The 18174-nt window shown below is 43.7% G+C and overlaps 2 protein-coding genes across 5 annotated transcripts in view; one reads left to right on the top strand and one right to left on the bottom strand.

Moving 5' to 3' along the window:
- Positions 1-18174, top strand: part of Mam (neurogenic protein mastermind) — a 327599-nt gene that overhangs the window by 287372 nt on the left and 22053 nt on the right. The gene's annotated exons all lie outside the window — the stretch shown is intronic.
- Positions 15465-17949, bottom strand: LOC143355704 (uncharacterized). The gene is made up of 2 exons (XM_076790765.1): positions 17457-17949; positions 15465-15815 (listed from the first exon to the last, which is right to left on the bottom strand). The coding sequence occupies exons 1-2, from the start codon at positions 17838-17840 to the stop codon at positions 15789-15791; spliced, it is 411 nt and encodes a 136-aa protein (XP_076646880.1). The 5' UTR covers positions 17841-17949; the 3' UTR covers positions 15465-15788.

Here is an 18174-nt window from a genome sequence, read left to right on the forward strand (position 1 = left end):
GTGTCGATATTATAAACGAGTTAAAAGTGATCACTGAAAAAGCAATTCCCGCTTTTGGGGTTCGTTGTTCAACGATATTTTTCACGTTTGGTTAACGCACGTGGGAGCTTTTCCCCCTGTTTGTTACATAATTTTGTTAACTCCGTGGAATCCAGATAGAGAGACCAACATTTTGTAACCTGAATGAACGAAACATTTTGTATTTTATTTTCGCGAAAAATACTAATGCTTATTACTTTTTAAACTAGGCAGTGCGAATTGTCAACGAAATCAATTCTCAAAGTCTACTATTGTCAAGTGAGCTCTTCAATTCATGCAGGAGACTGCCAATTTACCGATCTGTTGGTAAATGCGAGACTGCGCGTTATCGACAGCAAATAAATTGCAATTTAAGGGGCTGCTCTCAACAATCGAACGAGGTTGCGTCCAAAGGGTTAACAGGAACCAGGGAGTTTCGTGCTCGGAAAAGCGCGGAAACATTTTCCGAGTCTCGTTATACCGCCGCGACAGATTTACTCGGTTTTCGAGTTGACCGTCGCCCCAATTTTCACGGTGGCTCGTTATCGTGCATCCAGAGTCCTCCTCGACGTTGTCGTCGACGGCGTCGTCGTCGCGGGAACATTCACGGGAGACGGCGAAATGCTGCGCGACGTCGGACGAGTGATAATTTTAATTTCGCTCCGGTTCGTCGCTGCATCTGCGCGCCTCGTCGACGGGGGAATGGAAGAGAGAGAGAGAGAGAGAGAAACGGGAACGCATTATGCATTTACACGCCGGCAAGAATGCGATTCATCGAGCGCACGCAGGCGCCACCGAGAAATGCGCAGTCGACGAGCGATGCTGCTTTAAGTAGCTAATTATCGCGCGGACGTGCAACGCGGGAGAAAAAAACCGAGACAAATATGTACGCGGCCGGGAGGTTGTTATGTAAATAGACACTCGGCGAGAGACATTCGGAAAAATTGCGAATAATAATTGGCACGGCGGTCGGTTCCTGTTTTCCTGGGGGAGGTTTTGCTCGAATGTGGAAACAAGCTTCGCGAGTCAATTGATACGTGTGACGTACCAATTTATATTTATTAAGGAACGTGGTAACATTAAGTTTAACGCTCGAATATTGTCGACCCAGTACTTCGAAGATTCTAATTTTTCTATTATTCTGTAGCGAATAAATGTTCGTAATGTTTTAAAACATCCTGCTCAGCGAAGGGTTAATATTGCAGTAACATTCTTCCTTAAATACCGTTCAGTATTTGTTATGCGAGTGTCTTCATTTTTATGCCTCGTGGAATTGATTAAATTCGAAACCATTCGCTTTCGCGAATCTTTTTCATCGGTCTCCGTTTAAATTGATAATGCGAGAGCGTTTTCAAAGCGGTTTCGCAGTCGAACAGAACTTTTTAATAGATTCCATTCAACTCTTTCGATTCCCGGCGGAAACTGCAAGGTACAACATTATCGAACGTCGAAAATAGAAGAGTCCGGGTATTGACGTTGGTTAATTAGCTTCCACGAGCTACTGGAAACCTTTTCTGTTTCAATTTTGTCCACGTTTTCGACCTCTGAATTCACCACTGAAACGTGGAGCGTACAGTTGCCGAAGAGGGATGAAGCGAAGGGACGAAGAGTACGGTTGTAGTACGGAACGGAGAGGGTAGGGATGAAAAGTATGGTTATAGTATGGAACAGGGGGAAGGGACGAAGGATAAAACAGAGCTATAGGTTCGTGAATCGTCCAGAACGGAAAGCGGAGGGTTACAAAGTAGAAGGAGAAATGGAAACGATGGAAGAGGGCTGAAAGTTCGAACAGAAGAAAACGAAGGCGTAGGCGGAGGTCGCGTGTGGCCTCCGAATTCTTCATGGGACTTTGCTGGCAACCCCCTCTTCTTGAACCCTGTCACAATCACGTGACCACGCCCTTGTGCAAAACACCCTGTCGTTTGTTCTGCCGTCGGCAAGTAAAAAGATATTAAATGCAATTTAAATCGATGAGACGATCACTAGAATTCAATTGAAGAATATCAGTACGTTATTTCAAACATACAAAAGTGATTAAAGAAAGACAACATTTTCCGTTCAGCCACAGTTGGAAGAATATTATGAGAGAATATATACTGCATATATATGCATATACATTATAGAGTAACTGTTACAGTGCGTTACAGTTTTGTATGTATATTGCATATATATTTTGTATTATATATGTATATATATATAAATATAAATATATAAAAATATATATTATACCAATACATAATGCCATGCCATTATTCCTATATTTTATTTTTTTATATATATATTTGCCTTTAGAAGAACATATAGAAATTATTAAAGCAAAAACAAATTTTCCATTTAGCTCCTACACCTTGCAGTTAATGTAGACAACTTCTGTTTTGCATAAAGGTGCACAGTGATCGACAAAATGTTTATATTAGGGGCACCCATAAGTAATCAATTATTTTGAAATCTAAAACAAACCATGTAGTAAATTCAAGTTAAATTTGAAGAAGTATGCAATGACGAGTATGATCCTCGGAAGGTACGGACGCCGCCATTTTATTACAGGGTTGTAAAAGAAAATTATACTTTTTAGAATATGTTGAACACAGGCTGCTTTACTGAAAACTGTGAAGGAATACGTGTTTCAACGATCGGCACAGAACAAAAGGCAAAACAAATTCTTTGCAAATAATTGATTACTTATGGGTACCCTTAATAAATCGTCGCGACCCACTTTGAAAATCGACCACCTAAGAGGTCAAAAGCGCACGATCCACGAAATAAATACCTGACGCGATCGATCGCAAGTTTTCTCGTTACAGATAGCCGTCTAAACGAAATAGAGAGCGAGAGAGGGAGAGAGAGAGAGAGAGAGAGAGAAAGTCATCTAAACGAAACATCGTGTCCCCGAAACGCAAAAGCAATCGAACATCGATAAGTTCCCCGTATCTTCTCCTCGAGCGATTCATTCGAGGAAGTACCCGGGCTCGCCTCGAAATAGAAAGAGTAGCCGAGCAGAGGATATCGCCGGCCCCTTAAATACCGTTTCCGTTTGTAAACCCCGAATAAAGTGGTACCCTTTCAAAAGTGAATTCGATCAGTTAGCCGGTATAGATCCGATCCGGCTTATCGAGCGGCTCCGTTAGGAGAAAGGCTATCGTGTCTGACAATAGCCGCGGCTATACTACTGGGAACCGGCTGCGCCGACTATACTTCGCCGTATAGCGATCTCTGCTCTTCGGGGACGATTTAACCCTTTGCAATCGGAACTTATTTAATCCTAGAACAGCAACCTCCCGTCTGGAACATTTTTATTTTATAGTAAACGATGAACAAATTACGGATTTTGCAGAATAATAGTTTCCGCGCATCGACTACAAGATGTAGGAGCTCTACAGCAGTTTCTTTCTTTTCTAAATTGTTTCGGTGAATTGCAAATAATGCAACTTCTTGAGTTCTGATATTTTCACAATTTTTTTTACCATTCTCACCATTTTTGTGAAAAACGCATGAAATATTCTAATGTAGTAATCAAATGATTGGAACCTGTACAAACTGACTTCACGTTGAAAGAGAAATTTTTTTGTGTGAATAAAGTCGATCTCTTTTTAATGAATCTGGAAATGAATTGAATTATTGGAAATAGCGTACCGTATGAACGCCGTTAATTACGTTATCAAAAAGATTAGCCGCTGGAATACTTTCAAGATGTACCAGAAAGTTCAAACAACAAAAGCTAGAGGCTCCGATTAGAGTATATTGCGGAAACTGCGCTCCAAGGATGGCGCGTGAGACGGCAGAAGACGCTGGAATCTTTCCGAGAAACCTGCTCGTTCCATTCCACCCTCATTAACGCTTTAATCCCTTCCCCGCATACGAAGTCTTCGTTGCAGTAACGAAAAACCTACTCGATGTCTCGACGGAAGAGTCGACGAAAAATTCTTGTGGATCCAGCAGCGAGCAAGAATTCCAGCGAGTGCTGGACTATAAGAGAACATAATACGGAACAAGAATGCAAACGCGTTTTCTCTCCTCTAGTTTCTTTCGGACCTGCATTCGCGGAGAGGTCGGCACGTCGCGGTAAATAAGAAAGCTTTATTTACGCAATCCCTTTCTTCATTAGTCTGTTCCTTCTATTTTCACTTTGTCTAGGTTCTACATTGTACGAACTGCGCTGGGAGATCTTGCGCATATTACAATTTTTTTTCACTGGCTTCTCAGGTGTCTCCGAAAGCTTAGCGCTCGAAAATTTCTGATAGTATCTGAGAGCTTACGATAGAATCTTCAAGATTCTGAAAGCTCCTAATAGTGCCTGAAAGATTCTGAAAGATTGTGTTAGCGTCAGAAAGCTTCTCGAAGTAAGTAGCAGCTTGTGATAGTATCTGAAAGTTTCTGAAAGTAACTTGCGAAACCTTCTGATAGTACCTGAAAGCTTGTCGGTGATTCCGATATCGTCTGAAAGCTTCTGAAAATATTTAAAATCTTCTTAAAACTTCTGATAGTACCTGATAGCTTCTAAAAGTATTACTTTCTGAAAGTATCAGAAAGTAACCGAAAAGTTCTAGAAGCTTCTGGTAGTATCTGGAAGCTTGTGAAAACTTATGATGGTATCTGAAAGCTTGTGTAAGCTTTCTATTGTATCTGAAATATTCTGAAAGCTTGTGACAGTATCTGAAATATTCTGAAAGCTTATCATAGTATCTGGAATATTCTGAAAGCTTATGATAGTATCTGAAATATTCTGGCAGTTTTTTATTGTATTTGAAATATTCTGAAAACTTATGATACTATCTGTAATATTCTGAAAGCGTATGGTAATATCTGAAATATTCTGAAAGCTTGTGATAGTATCTGGAATATTCTGAAAGCTTATGATAGTATTTTAAGTATTCTGAAAGCGTATGGTAGTATCTGAAATTTTCTGAAAGCTTTTGATAGTATCTCAAATATTCTGAAAGCTTATGATAGTATCTGGAATATTCTGAAAGCTTATGATAGTATCTGGAATATTCTGAATGCTTATGATAGTATCTGAAATATTCTGACAGCTTTTTATTGTATTTGAAATATTCTGAAAGGTTATGATAGTATCTGAAATATTCCGAAAGCTCCTGATAGAATCTGAAATATTCCGAAAGCTCCTGATAGTATCTAAAATATTCTGAAAGTTTATATAGTTGAAAATATATTTGGAAATGCTGTTTCTTTCTCTATTTTTCTTACAGAACAATCGCGTGTGTCGCGGTAAATCAGTAAGACAAGAATCGGTGCAAAGATCAAAGTCGAGTCTGTCGCCGGGGGCCCGAAGCGGTTAATTGTTCGGCGTGAAAGCAAAGCGTATTAAGATATTATTTTAGCAAATCCCCATAGCGTCTGGTGGCAGATATTTACAGCACGGTGTTGCAGTTACACGGGGATTTATATCGCCGCCGTGGAAAATTCGTCAAAGGGAACGGTCTGGCGTGTCGCAACGTTTGAGCAGCCTAAGGAGAAAGAGAGGCTTGCTCCGTTGAAATCATTTGCAACGGGGCCGAGAGTAGTCGGGAGAAATTCACGTGTATGTAAGTGCTGCGAGCAGAATGTGGATGACCGGTTAGGTGCGAGAAATAACGATTCCACAGTTCACAGAGGAGCCACGGCTCGCGTTCTCTTCCGTCTCGTGTCTTTTTCTCTCGTTTTATTTCTCCCATTATTTCTGCGACTCGCTGCTGATCTCCAACTGGTCCAGACGATCTAACATACATTCGCCTAATGTCCCACGATACCCACTGTCTTCTAAAAAGCGACTTTTTCTTTGCTAAAAATCAGCTTCACAATTAATACACGGTTCTTATTATTCTCTGCGAAATTTTATGAAGCTATCGACGTCGAAAAATCATTAGTTTCACGGACAGTTAATCAGAATGTTGGGAAGTGGTCACAGTACAGGGTGATTCAAAAGTCACTAGACCATTTACTATGATATAGTATGAATATAATATTTTAAGATGGTCCAGTGTCTCTCGGACCACCCTGTATAAATGATTGCTTTGAATCAACAGAAGATTACGTCGACTATAATGTCCTTTTGCAAGGACAACTTTGCACGACAACATTGGACGCTTATATCTCGATAATAGTTCACGCGAAAGCAAAAGTATTCTAGTGTTTTGGAAACGTCTTGGCGTCTCCTCCAAGAATACGCAATCGTAATCTCTGCAGAGCTTTTCAAGGTTACTGCAATGTCAAACGAACACGAGCATCGTGTACTTTCCTCGATAACCTATAACTTTCGTCTGAAACAATTGTTCGTGTCGCTGATAATTTTCCAGTAATGGAATTTTGTCCGGGAAAGGGGATTTTGAACGCAGCGTGGATCGTCGCGGAGGTAAAGCTCGGTTCACAGTTCGAGGAATTGAGGTTCGAGGGTGGAAACCTTACGGCACCTAATTCAAATCTTCCCGTGGTGGGCGAGGGGCCGTAAATTCTCGCGGAAACTCGTATTTACTTCGATGGCGGTATGCGAATACGTAATGCGAGAGCTGGGGAAATAAAATTGCCCGAGGACGTATATACGTTGCCTCTCTTGCTGCCCCCGCGACGCCTTTTCTCTCCCGTTCTTCTCCAACGGAGAGGAACAGAGGTGAGCGAGCGAGAGAGAGAGAGAGAGAGAGAGAGAGAGAGAGAGAGAGAGAGAGAGAGAGAGAGAGAGAGAGAGAGGGATTACCACGTATCCCGGTAGCGCGGATTCCGCCGTTGTCCTAGCTGGTTAACTTTTCAAATTGAATTATTTACCGGCGATGGTTGCTAGTTACTGGCTCCGGCTCGGTCGAACACGTTCCCGCGTTAACACCCTGACGAGATTCTCGCCCCTGTTCACGGAGTTGACGGAAACGGACGGATCATTGCTCGTTTCGTCCTGATCCCACCACTCATCCTGCCATCGACGAAATCCTCCGTCATTGCAACTCCAGAAAATTAGAACGTTCCAACGGACCCAAAAAGAGTTTCCGATTCTCGAGAAATTATCGACATTAAAATTGCGATAATGTCGCAAAGACAAATATTACGACCGGACTCGTCTTAATCTATCTACATATCTCACAAAAGTTCCAGTCTCTTGCGCCTAATACAGAGAATTTTGATTTCGCATAAAAATCCCAAGCCTAACGATTAACCCTTTGCACTCCTATGTCGAGTGTGACTGGACTTTAGTTTTTATCTCAGGAGCTCCATTGTCGAGTCCCACTCGACATTATTTCGTGTCCAAATGAATAGATGTCGCGCACACGTTACCGACGCTCTCACCGACCCGGTTTATTGTTATCATTATTATTAAGCGAGAGAAAACTTACGTAACTTAGGAGGATAACACGAACGATCTTGCGAATGACCTTGAAATAAATATCAAATTTAATACTTAAAAGCGTTGGGAGCTGCTGGTAACGAAATCGAAATGAAATTCGGAGTGCAAAGGGTTAAACCGCGGGTTTCGTGCGTTCAGGACAAAAACGAGATCAAGCTCGAAACAGCGAAAATATTCCAATGATCTAGAAATCTTGTTGACTATTGGGAAATGAAATAAATTGTAGCTCCCCGTTGTAGCTCGTCTACTATTAAAAATTACGAAGTGCCCATTAGGAGGAACAGAAAACAGGAACGAGAAAGAGTCCTGCAAAGAGGATGAGACACGGTGAACGGGGGAGAAAGAAGAAGAGGATAACGTAAATCAATTGAAGGGAGGAGTACGAAATACAAAAAAAAAAGAAAAAAGAAAACGGCTTCGAGAAAGACGGTCTAATGAAACATTATAAAGGACCCGGTGGCTGTTTCTCGCAGCTAGACGGCGATACGAAAGGCTAATTACCGGAGATCCTCGTTCCGTCGAGCGAAGCCCACCGCGCCGCGTTCCTAGAGGGTTCCGTAAATTATCCCGTTGAAGAGGATCAGCGAAGAGACAACAAGCTCGCGGAGCCGGCCGAAGAGCCACTGAAACGCTCTCCCGTGGAATACAAGTTCGCGAATAACTCGGATGAACGCGCGAGGAATGCCATGCATCTCGCGGCGCGTCGGCCGACCTTGAGATGGACACCTCGGCAGCGGTGGATCCTCCGCTTCTCTTCTCTCCTCCTCCATCCTGACCGATACTCTTTGCTCCTCTTTGCGCCGGAGGGCATCGCGTGCGTACGCTCGGCAGGCAATCCTCCTTGCTCGCGAGCGTGTCCGGGAGAACGGTGCGCGCAATTGCGTGGCAGGAAGAGGCGCGCGGACTGTCCAAGACCAAGGAGAACCGGCAGAGATGGAGGGAGAGACGGGAAGAAGGGAATAGAGGGACAGACGACTTTGGAGAAAGAGATACGGGAATAGAGGGCTTGAGGGGGGATTCTGGTTTTCAAGGGGGTTTTTGCATTTTTGGGAATTTTTTTCACGGAGACTATCGAACCTTTTCCCCCTGGGATTTTTCACGCGTGCTCATCGGTATTTGAAACGTACGTGTGATTTTTTTCGAGTAAAGATAATCAAAGTCACGCGAGTTATATAATTTTCTTTGTGGAACGCGTTCTGAAAAGTACGGGTTTATGGATGTAGAACAGAGAGAAAGAGAGAGTGAAAGAGAGGGACAGTCGAGCAGAAGAAGACTCCACGAGCCTCCGCGGGCGGTGACCTCCACCCCCGCCTTCTGCCTCCTGCCTCCGCGTTTAGGCATCCAGTGTGCCCATATCGACGTCGTCATCGTCGCCATCATCGTCATCATCGTCGTCGTCGACGCGACGATAGCGGCGGTAGCAACGCCGCTGATGACGAACGAATCGCCAGAGATGGGATCTATCCTATTAGGGACGGTCCGATCTTTGGGGATGATCCAACTCGACGATCTACAGTCCCAACGCGAGCCCTCGTTGCTCCGAACGAGGCGACTCTGACTCCGACTTTTGATTTTAGCAGTCAGAGACGTACCCTTCCCGAAAGATTAATGCAACTTAATATAGCATAATAACAACCTAACCGAGACTTGGCCTAAAAATTCTAAAAATTCTCCACATATTTTAACACACCGATTATTGTTTCTTCAACTCTCCTTTCTTTTAAGGGGTAGCTGTTAATCTCGAGATGATAGGAGAGGTTCGGTGTTTCCTCGAGGGTGGCAGCAGGTCCAAAATGGCCGCCGGCTAACGGACAGGAGACTGGGAACATTGCGCTCTCTCGCTGCGGAATAATCCGGTCGAAAAGTTAACACCGTAGAACAATGGCATGCTCCGTGTAATCCCCCACCTGCCTCCCTCTTCCTACGTGCGGAGGTGTGCACAGGGACTACGGAGAAAGAAACGAGAATCCCCGATGCTCCGTGCATCCGAGAAAGCTTGGACTAGAAACGTGAACCTCGAGACACGGCCGTTCCTCGAAACCGTAATCCGAAACTGTTTGAAGCTGTTATAATATTTAAAAATGCTGTCGTATCGTCTCGTCAAAATGATTCCGAATAGAAATAAAATTGCTTCTGTGTCTCGCAATGAATACAGACAATTTTTATTTTCCAAAGAACTCCAAAGTTTGGTGAACATCCGAGAACGCGAAAGTCTGCGATATTGTTGCTATTTGTCCACAAAAATATTAAAGACGTTTTAGTGGAACCAGTTGTCGAAGTGGTGGTTAAGAAGTTTCCCATGACCTTAGACTAAATTGATATCGACTTCAGGAGATTAAGTCGACTCTATTAAAATTGACTTCCTCGAGCTCAAAATAGTCGCGCCTGTTCTGGAAGTATAAAATTTGCAATATATAATCGCGGGTCGTACAGTGTTTCGAATTTACACTCACGACAGCGTTCCTTCTTCGGCGTCGAGTACCTCGGGCCAGAGCCCGGGGACCCTAAGTAGCATGAACCCGCAAAGTACCTTCTATTTCATAACCGGGACGGGATTGCTATCTCTCCCGGTATCGTTATCTTCAATTACACATTTCCCTCCGTCATCGTTCAGCTGGCAATGCTCTCGATCCCCGGCTCGTAACCAACAATTCCAGGCCGGCGGTTTCACTGGAAACCCGTTCCAACGTTCTCCGAGGCGATCGAGGACCGGAAACCTGGGCCATGGGGCTTTCTAAATTGTACACCCTGTGTACGGGGTGTGACAAACGTTTAGAGAGATGATTCCACGCGCCAATCTAAAGAGATTCGTCATTTACGTATCACGCGTCGATCTTAACACGATGAATGCCACGTAGAAACGTTCATAGAACTAGAAGAGTTAGACTGTCAAATCGATTATTATTAATTCTCACGCCAAGCCAGTCTGTTAAATCTGTAATTGCTTATTTTATACAATTTGAAAATTGCTGCATTAGCAAGCCTAGTAATGTCTCAAGGAATACATGTAATAGTGGGAAGAATTTTTCCTTAAGGCAAATTTTAGTGACACTGGTATTTTTTCTACGGAACCATATGCATTCTGTCCGATATTCTTGCAGAGCATGAAAAGACGAATCCAACGAGTACCATGACCATAGCATTTCGAACATTCAGTCTTGAGATATTTGTGTCTGAAGGATAAGACAATAGATGGTTTCAGACACAGATATCTCGAAACTGAATGATCGAAATGGTACGGTCATGGTACTCGTTGGATTCGTCTTTTCATGCTCTACAAGAATATCAAAGAGAAAATACAAGTTACCGTATAAAAAACACTGATTTAGCCTCGTAAATATGATCAGAATAACTGGAAGAATAAAAGTCGGCAGTCTAATGACGATACACAACGATCAAATTTGATTTCGATTTAAAATATATTCGATCTACAACCCGTTGTTACGCGTAGATAACTTGGGGGCAAGATTGCTGTAGTAAAATCGTCACGGTCGATTTTGGTCGGAGTTAGTCCGATTTCTCTTGGAATATCCGACAGACGTGACCGAGCACCCAGTATATCTTTCGACGAGCGCGTTCGCGGCGCATGGTGTTTGCACGGAGCACCGCGAGCGCTATGATTAGCGATTACCGCACCGCGATATTAGCCGCGACGAGACGAGAAGAGACGAGAAGAGACGAGAAGAGACGCGCGATTCCTCGCGGACACGCGTGAGTCACGGGGGCTGGCAGTGTGGCCTACGTGTCCCGCAGCTTCTCGCTCCTGTGCAACACGCTAACGACGATGGATTTATACTGCCTCGGCCACCGTTACCATCCGTTCCGTGTCGCGGCGACCGCGAGCCGCACGCCATCAGCACGATGGAGATGTCAGCGTTACCTCTAACTATTAACTCTGACTGCGAGCCGCGCGCTGCCCCGACGCGCTATAATTCGCATACCGGAGAAAAATGGAGGATTTTTTAACGATTCTGAAAATTCTAATCATTATCGATAAAATAATTGTCGGCTCGGAACCACACCATTACGGCTAACCTCTCGGCGAATAAAGCGTTGATCTCGTCGACACAGGCGAGCAGAAATATTTAATAAGACGATCCGGACAAGAAGCGAATCTGAAGAAAATCGGCGGATAACGCAGCGGGGACAGATTTCCCCCGTGCCGCGGCAAACTCGTCGGATCTTCGCCTAATTAAACCGGTGCGGATCGATCATTTCATCCCCCTCCAGAAAGCAAGCATATCAGCATCGTCCGCGGCTCGAGCAGCTATAGTCGCAACTTTCATCTCGTCCGAGGAGCAGGTTTTCCAGATCGATAGCGGTCCGGCGCAGCGACTCGCAATCACAGGCTCAACTGGATATTATTAATTACGCTAGACGGCACTAACAGCCCGTGTAATTAATAATTAATACCTGACACACGACCTCTAATTTCGCGTACTATGCGCGCCCACCGCCGGGCAGCAAGCGTCGCCGTGTAACAGGTTCGGTAACCTGTTCCGCAGTGGCGCCGGGACCGTGTACCATCGGAAGACGGCGATTATGCGAAACTCGAGCAGAGAAACGCGATATATACGCGAGTCTGCCGTTTATGCCAGTTTTGGTCTCTCTCAAACCCTCCCCCCTCTCATCGTCGATCGATAAGCTTGTCCAGAGAGGCGAGGCCGCGGCGCCGGAATCGTTTGGAGCAACCCGGTTGATCGTTAATGGCTGCGGCGTCATTAACGGCGCTTGATTGCGCTGTATCGTGATTGGAAATCCCTCGGAATACTCGATTCATGAAAATCGCCCTCTCTCTCTCTCTCTCTCTCTCTGTCTCTCATTCCCACGAGGCTGCCCCGAGGAATATCGTGCCTTTTGTTCCCGATACGCTCTGCTCCTCGACGCGTGAACATCCGCCCCCGCCTCGAACACGTCCGCCAGGAAAAACTGAGAACGATCATGTTTGACCGTATTGCGAGAACTCCGAGCAGGATCGTGGAATATCACTGAACGATTCAAGCGAACAAAACCTCGGAATTCTACAAATCTGCGAGACCATCCTACGAGATCTATAGACGGTTTCTCGTATTATGGGTCGATGACGACTATGATGATTGCGGATTTCACGCGGTTATGACAAAAACGAGCAGCTGCTTAACACGTTCCAAAAATTGAAAGAAGCGAGAATGGTGTCGATATATTCGACCTACTAAAATTATCAAAAAGAGAAAAACAGTTTTGAGTGACTTTGATGAATTCTCAGAATATTTGTAATTGATACAGATCTACAACATGTATTTTTTACATTTTCAATATAGACTACTTATATACACCACAATATAAACGACTTTTTCGTACTTTCTCTGTAGTTCCAACAAATTGCAATGTTTTCAACATTTTTGTTTCACATCACTTAGTAAACTAATGGTTCCAGCATCTCGAACAAAATCTCAGAATATTTGTAATTGATACAGATCTACAATATATATTTTTTTATATTTTCAATACAGACTACTTATATACACCACGTCTACAATATAAACAATTTTTTCGTACTTTCCCTGTAGTTCCGGCCGATTGCAATGTTTTCAACATTTTTGTTTCACATCACTTAGTACACTAATGGTACCAGCATCTCGAACAAAATCCAAGTCGTAAGGTGCAATATTAAAAAAGTTATCGTCCTTCTAAAAGTGTCCAAACATTACTATGATTCACAGTATATTTTTCCATCTATGTCTCGCTGTATTTTTTCAATTTTATCTTGCAAGGATTTGCAATCCGAGTCGCAAATACCAAGTGAATACATCCGAAAACGTATTACTCACTCGGTTAATCCTAGATAGTACAAGCAAGTAGTCATCTGTTCTGTATTCGCCATGCTTACGTTTATGGAACATGGTTGAACTTCACTTTGGGGGACCAAAAATTGTCAACTTTTTCTCACACAGTCCCATAGATTTTGACGAGAGGATGCGAAAAATGTAAGTTTTAATTACCGGAGTTTACTGATTCAGAAGATGATACGCGTGTAAAGTGATTGGAAGCGTTTTCGATAGGCTAGGGCGACTTTTCCAGTCACCGGAACCGGAAGCAACGCAGTCGCAAGGTGTGCAGGACCAGGTGAACCGGAAGCGTAGCACGTAACGCGCATAGAGTGTACCGCGTGCGGGGGCGAGTTGCGTGTTTGTCGGGGTCGGGTCGTTTAGTTATGACGGCTAAAGGAGCGACCGGCTCTCTCGCATAATTAGCCTAAATCACGGCGGCGGGTCCCGCGGGGAGCTACGGGGCCGCGACATCTGCATAGCACGTGTCTTGTTATCTCCCGCTCAAGAGGGTTCCCGTAAGTTTCGGCGAGGTTTGCCAACCCAAAGAGAGTGAGAGAGAGAAAGAGAGAGAGAGAGAGAGAGAGATTCTTCCGTGAACCGGGACTCGCTCGCTCGGACCGGGAATACTAATATGGCGAGACGAACGTCGACCGGTAGCCTTCTATGGGACGCACGGACACTTTAACACTACCCGAGACACCGTTCCCTGACGTTCACTTTATCCCCGTCTTGTTCCTCTCATTGTTGGCGTGGGAAGATCCCGGTGGTTAATGCATTCGCCGCGTTCGATGCACTTATTCGCGGATAGGTACACGGCCCGCCATGGGACCCGGGGGTTGTTGCTGTTGGACAGGGTTAAACACACGGGTCCCATGGAATGCCCACGCCGATTCGCAGATTTGCCTCGCGAATGCTTCAACCGTTTCATACCTGAACATCTTGGACTGATTCTTTCCACTATCATGCATATTAACACTTACCACTCGAACGGCGACCGTAAGGCGCCACTAAAAATTGCTGTATCATTATTCAAAATATTTTTTACATTATTAAATTTGTTTGTATTTAATAAATTATTAAACATTTCGGTATAGTACGAGTGAGTTGCACCATTTTCGTATGTATAACATGAAAAATATATATATAGAAGGGCAATATTCTACGTCGGAAGAAATGTTTCGTTTTAGAGTTAAAATAGCTTCGAGTGCAAAGGGTTAACCCTTAGCGCTCGAGTGGTGACTCTGTAGCACCACCAGAAATTGTTGTGGCAATATTTCAAGGAAATGACAAAAAATATTACAAAATATTTGTTACATTACAAAATTTGTATTCAATAGGTTACTAAACATTTAAATATTACAAATCGGATCTTGGATCGGTTTCGTATGAATAAAATGAAAATATTCCAAGACGGAAGAAGAATTTAGTTTTAGAATGAAAATAGCGCCGAGTGCAAAGGGTTAACCGTGTTTGAAAGTCTTTAAAGTCTGTTTAAAAGTCTTACCGTGTTGCATTCATGCTTGCAACGCACGCACGTTTTGTATTTTTGCAACGTACGTCTATCCGATTTTATTGTAAAAACACATCGACCACAAAAACCCATCGATAACAACAATCCATCAACAATCTGTGAAAAACGACTTTAGTCGCTTCCCGCTCAAGATGTGTTAATATGTACCCTATCCCTTGAAGATCATTTAGGTCGTTGAACTCGTCCTTTCACCGGCTATAACAAATAAGGCAGACGTTTAAGTAATCCTAAATAATCTTCTCCATGCAATGTGTGCCAACGTGCTGTACAATTTTGCTTTTCATAATGTTGTTTATGTAACTTCGAGGTCATTAGCGACCACATGCTGCACAAATTACTCCGGCAAAGCTTTTGGTACTCAACAAAGCCAGTAGAGGTTCCATACGATAGAATGCTACATTAGCTTTTATTGCTTCGTGGAGCAACGAATTGTTTTTACGTCTTCCTGTTTTACAAAACGGTTTTAACTACCGGACCAGTCGAAATGACTGGTTCCCAATTTTTTCTTTCACAATCACTGAAATTGTAAAAATGTTTTCATCGGAAATTTGTTAACCTCTTCATTGAAGCACATGTTACAATCAAAGTTGTATGAAGTCTGAATGGGCACAGTCTTGTCACTGTTACGAAGCAATATATGTACGCCAGTCGCATTTATTCCTAGGTAGTTCTTGTGTTAATTAGCTGGGGCATCCAAGATTTAGAGCCCACAGAAAATTTCGCGTCCACAGAAGACGATCGAGGCTCGGCCCGATTATGCATAGTCGATGCCGCGCGCTTTAGGACCTTGTGACACTTAGGGACACCGGGACGAGCCGGTCATAAGTCGTGTTCGCTGTGTAACAGCGCACTGACGAGGTACACCAGAGATCGGCGATTTCCATACGGCGCGTATGAAACAAAGGACTGTCGGAGACGACCAATAAGTGGTCCGAGGCCAAAGAGGAACGGTCGCGTAGTCGTCGTCGTCGTCGCGAGAGCTGTTATTATTCGCCGGTTCGCGATAGAAATTCAGTTGTCGACGGGAACGGGACGAGAGCCTTTTGTCTTTCGGTGACTCGATGCTAATCGGGTCCGCCTACGATGATTCCTCCGCCACGAGTTACAGGAACAATGCCGTCGGCGCATCCTTGAACATACCGCGAAACAAATCTTAAATTCGTCCATTCTGGGAGAAAGTCGCCTATACACCATTCTCCTAACTACAGTGGACCATGAAAATACGCCCTTCAGATCAGAATAACTGTTTTCAAATTGGACCGAACGACTTGACTTTCTGTTTTCACAATTAGGAGTATTTATTTATTGAACGATGCGCATAAAAGATTTTGAAAAGATTCCGATTTGCTAGGAATCCCATGAAAAGGGCACTGTCGACTTTCGTTCTGAAAAGTGCCCTTTTCATGGAATTCCTACCAAGTACAATTTTTTGGAAATATAGGTTCCATTTATGAAAGCAGATCCCTTTACTGTTGTGCATTTCCTGAGCTCAGATATTGTATTATTTCTATGTCAACGAATTAAATTGTTTCCTTGTACAGTGATTTCTCTATATATGTCGCCAAGGCCTCGTTGATGAACGTCGCGGAATTATACCCGCTACAAGTGTAAACATAACCAAGAAGAAATGCAAAACGAAAACCAGAAATTGAGTCTCCATATTACTTCAACTTGCGTCGATGCATGCAAACATTTTTTTCTTCGTTCTCATGCGTCAAGATCGTCAAGCCTAACAGCCAATCGCAAGAACGTTCACCGGCGAGGCGGCAGCCTTCAAACTGTTCAAAATCCAGTAATGGCACGCTAATAACCGAGACACGGACGGCCACGCGCGTATGCAAACTAGCTTTCCAATTCAAAAACAGTCGGAATGCGGTCCACGGTGTCCATATCGCGCAACTTTCTACCAGTTTATGCATTGCTGCAACGATTCTGGTTCCCCGAAGCCTAGGTAATCTTTGCCGCATGTGGCAAATCAGCATAATGACGGAAGGAAAAGCTCGAGAACATGACCGGGAGAAAGTCGACACCGTCGATGTCACTCGCGAGATGCAACATGTTCAACGGAAACGGAAAATCAACCCTCGCAACTTCATTTTTCTTTAGAAATTCGTACAATTGAGCATAATACTTCGAGGAAAATGGCTGCCACGTCCTTCCAGTTCAACCTGTTGAGTTGAGATTTTTAATTAACACTAAATCATGAAATTTTCAGTATTTGTCTAACTAACATAGATCTACGAAACGCATATTTTACATTTTCATTACAGGCTCAAATAAAAAATTTTCGGAAACTGCCTTTTTTGTCTGCTGGTATAATCCCCAGCTATTGCAATTTTTTCAAAATCTTTCTTGCACGTCATTTTCGGTAAACCAATTCTTCTAATTGCTCAACAAATGTTAGGTCGTTTGGTCAGAAAGAAAAAGTTATGCTGTTTTAAAGGGCGTTCGAATACTTTCGTGAGCCAGTGTATATTATCAATTCCCTTTAACTCGAAATGAAATTCTATTTTATCGTTGTCAGTATTTAGCCTTTACAGAACACGTGGTTATACGATGAATATAAATTTTCTATTTTTCCTAATAGATTATATATAAATTGTAGTGGGGGTTGCAAGGGGTTGAACATCACACAACAAGACACACATATTGCTTTTCAAAATAACCCTAATTGTATACAGAAAACAACTGTCGAATATCTTTTGATTCTCGACCATTGAAAACTATGTAACACGTTAAAAAAAAAGTCAAAAAATCGCATTCTTTTTACCGAATCGCACGAGTCCGAAGGGGTAGCTCGTTCATGGAGGGTAAGCGGAAGCTCGGACTGGATTACCGGTTCTCGATTGCCAGGGTCAAGAGTCATCGAAGCCGTACAGTCCTCGTCCAGGTCGTGGGCTCGGCGTTTTCCCAACCAACCCCTTTCAGCACTTCGTCCCCTACGGCCGGGATGAGATATTGAAGAACGGTAGCCATTTTGTATCAGCAGGCAACGATACCGAGCGACGACAGGACAATAGTCGCCACTTGTCCGCCGATTTTTTCGCGGAAACCAAATTCCAGCCCGCCTGCGGCGAGCCCCGTTGTTCCCGCGATGAAAAGGGCCGCTACAGCCCTCGATCCGATCTAGCTTCGACCGTGGATCATGCAACATAACAGAGCGAAATCATATCGCGAGCCGCAACCATAGGGGAACCCGGACAATTGGTGCAGCACGCTCCGCCTCGCAAAAGGGTGTACGAAGATGTTAGCGTTACGGGAAACACGCGCGATCGCTTGACAGATAGCTTCGAAAATGATCGAAAATATTTTATTTAGCCTCGTTTATCGTGGTTCGAGTGATCTTTCTTTCGATCGCGTGAACGCTTCGTTCCTGGAGCATGTAGATGCAATTTCGGAAATAAAGAGATCAATGGGTCAATTATAAATTATAAATAACCTGAAAACCATTCCTCCCTAATCGAAACCTCCAAATGTCTCCTAACACT

Source organism: Halictus rubicundus, chromosome 7, assembly GCF_050948215.1.
Source record: "Halictus rubicundus isolate RS-2024b chromosome 7, iyHalRubi1_principal, whole genome shotgun sequence".
Lineage (NCBI taxonomy): Eukaryota > Metazoa > Arthropoda > Insecta > Hymenoptera > Halictidae > Halictus > Halictus rubicundus.

Bases quoted from the DNA above. Each gene is read 5' to 3' on its own strand.
- LOC143355704 (XM_076790765.1), bottom strand. From the start codon at position 17,840: ATGTTGCATGATCCACGGTCGAAGCTAGATCGGATCGAGGGCTGTAGC. The intron at 15,816-17,456 runs GTAAAAAGAATG...GGTATGTTCAAG, and splicing joins CTTCGGACTCGTGCGATTCG to GATGCGCCGACGGCATTGTT.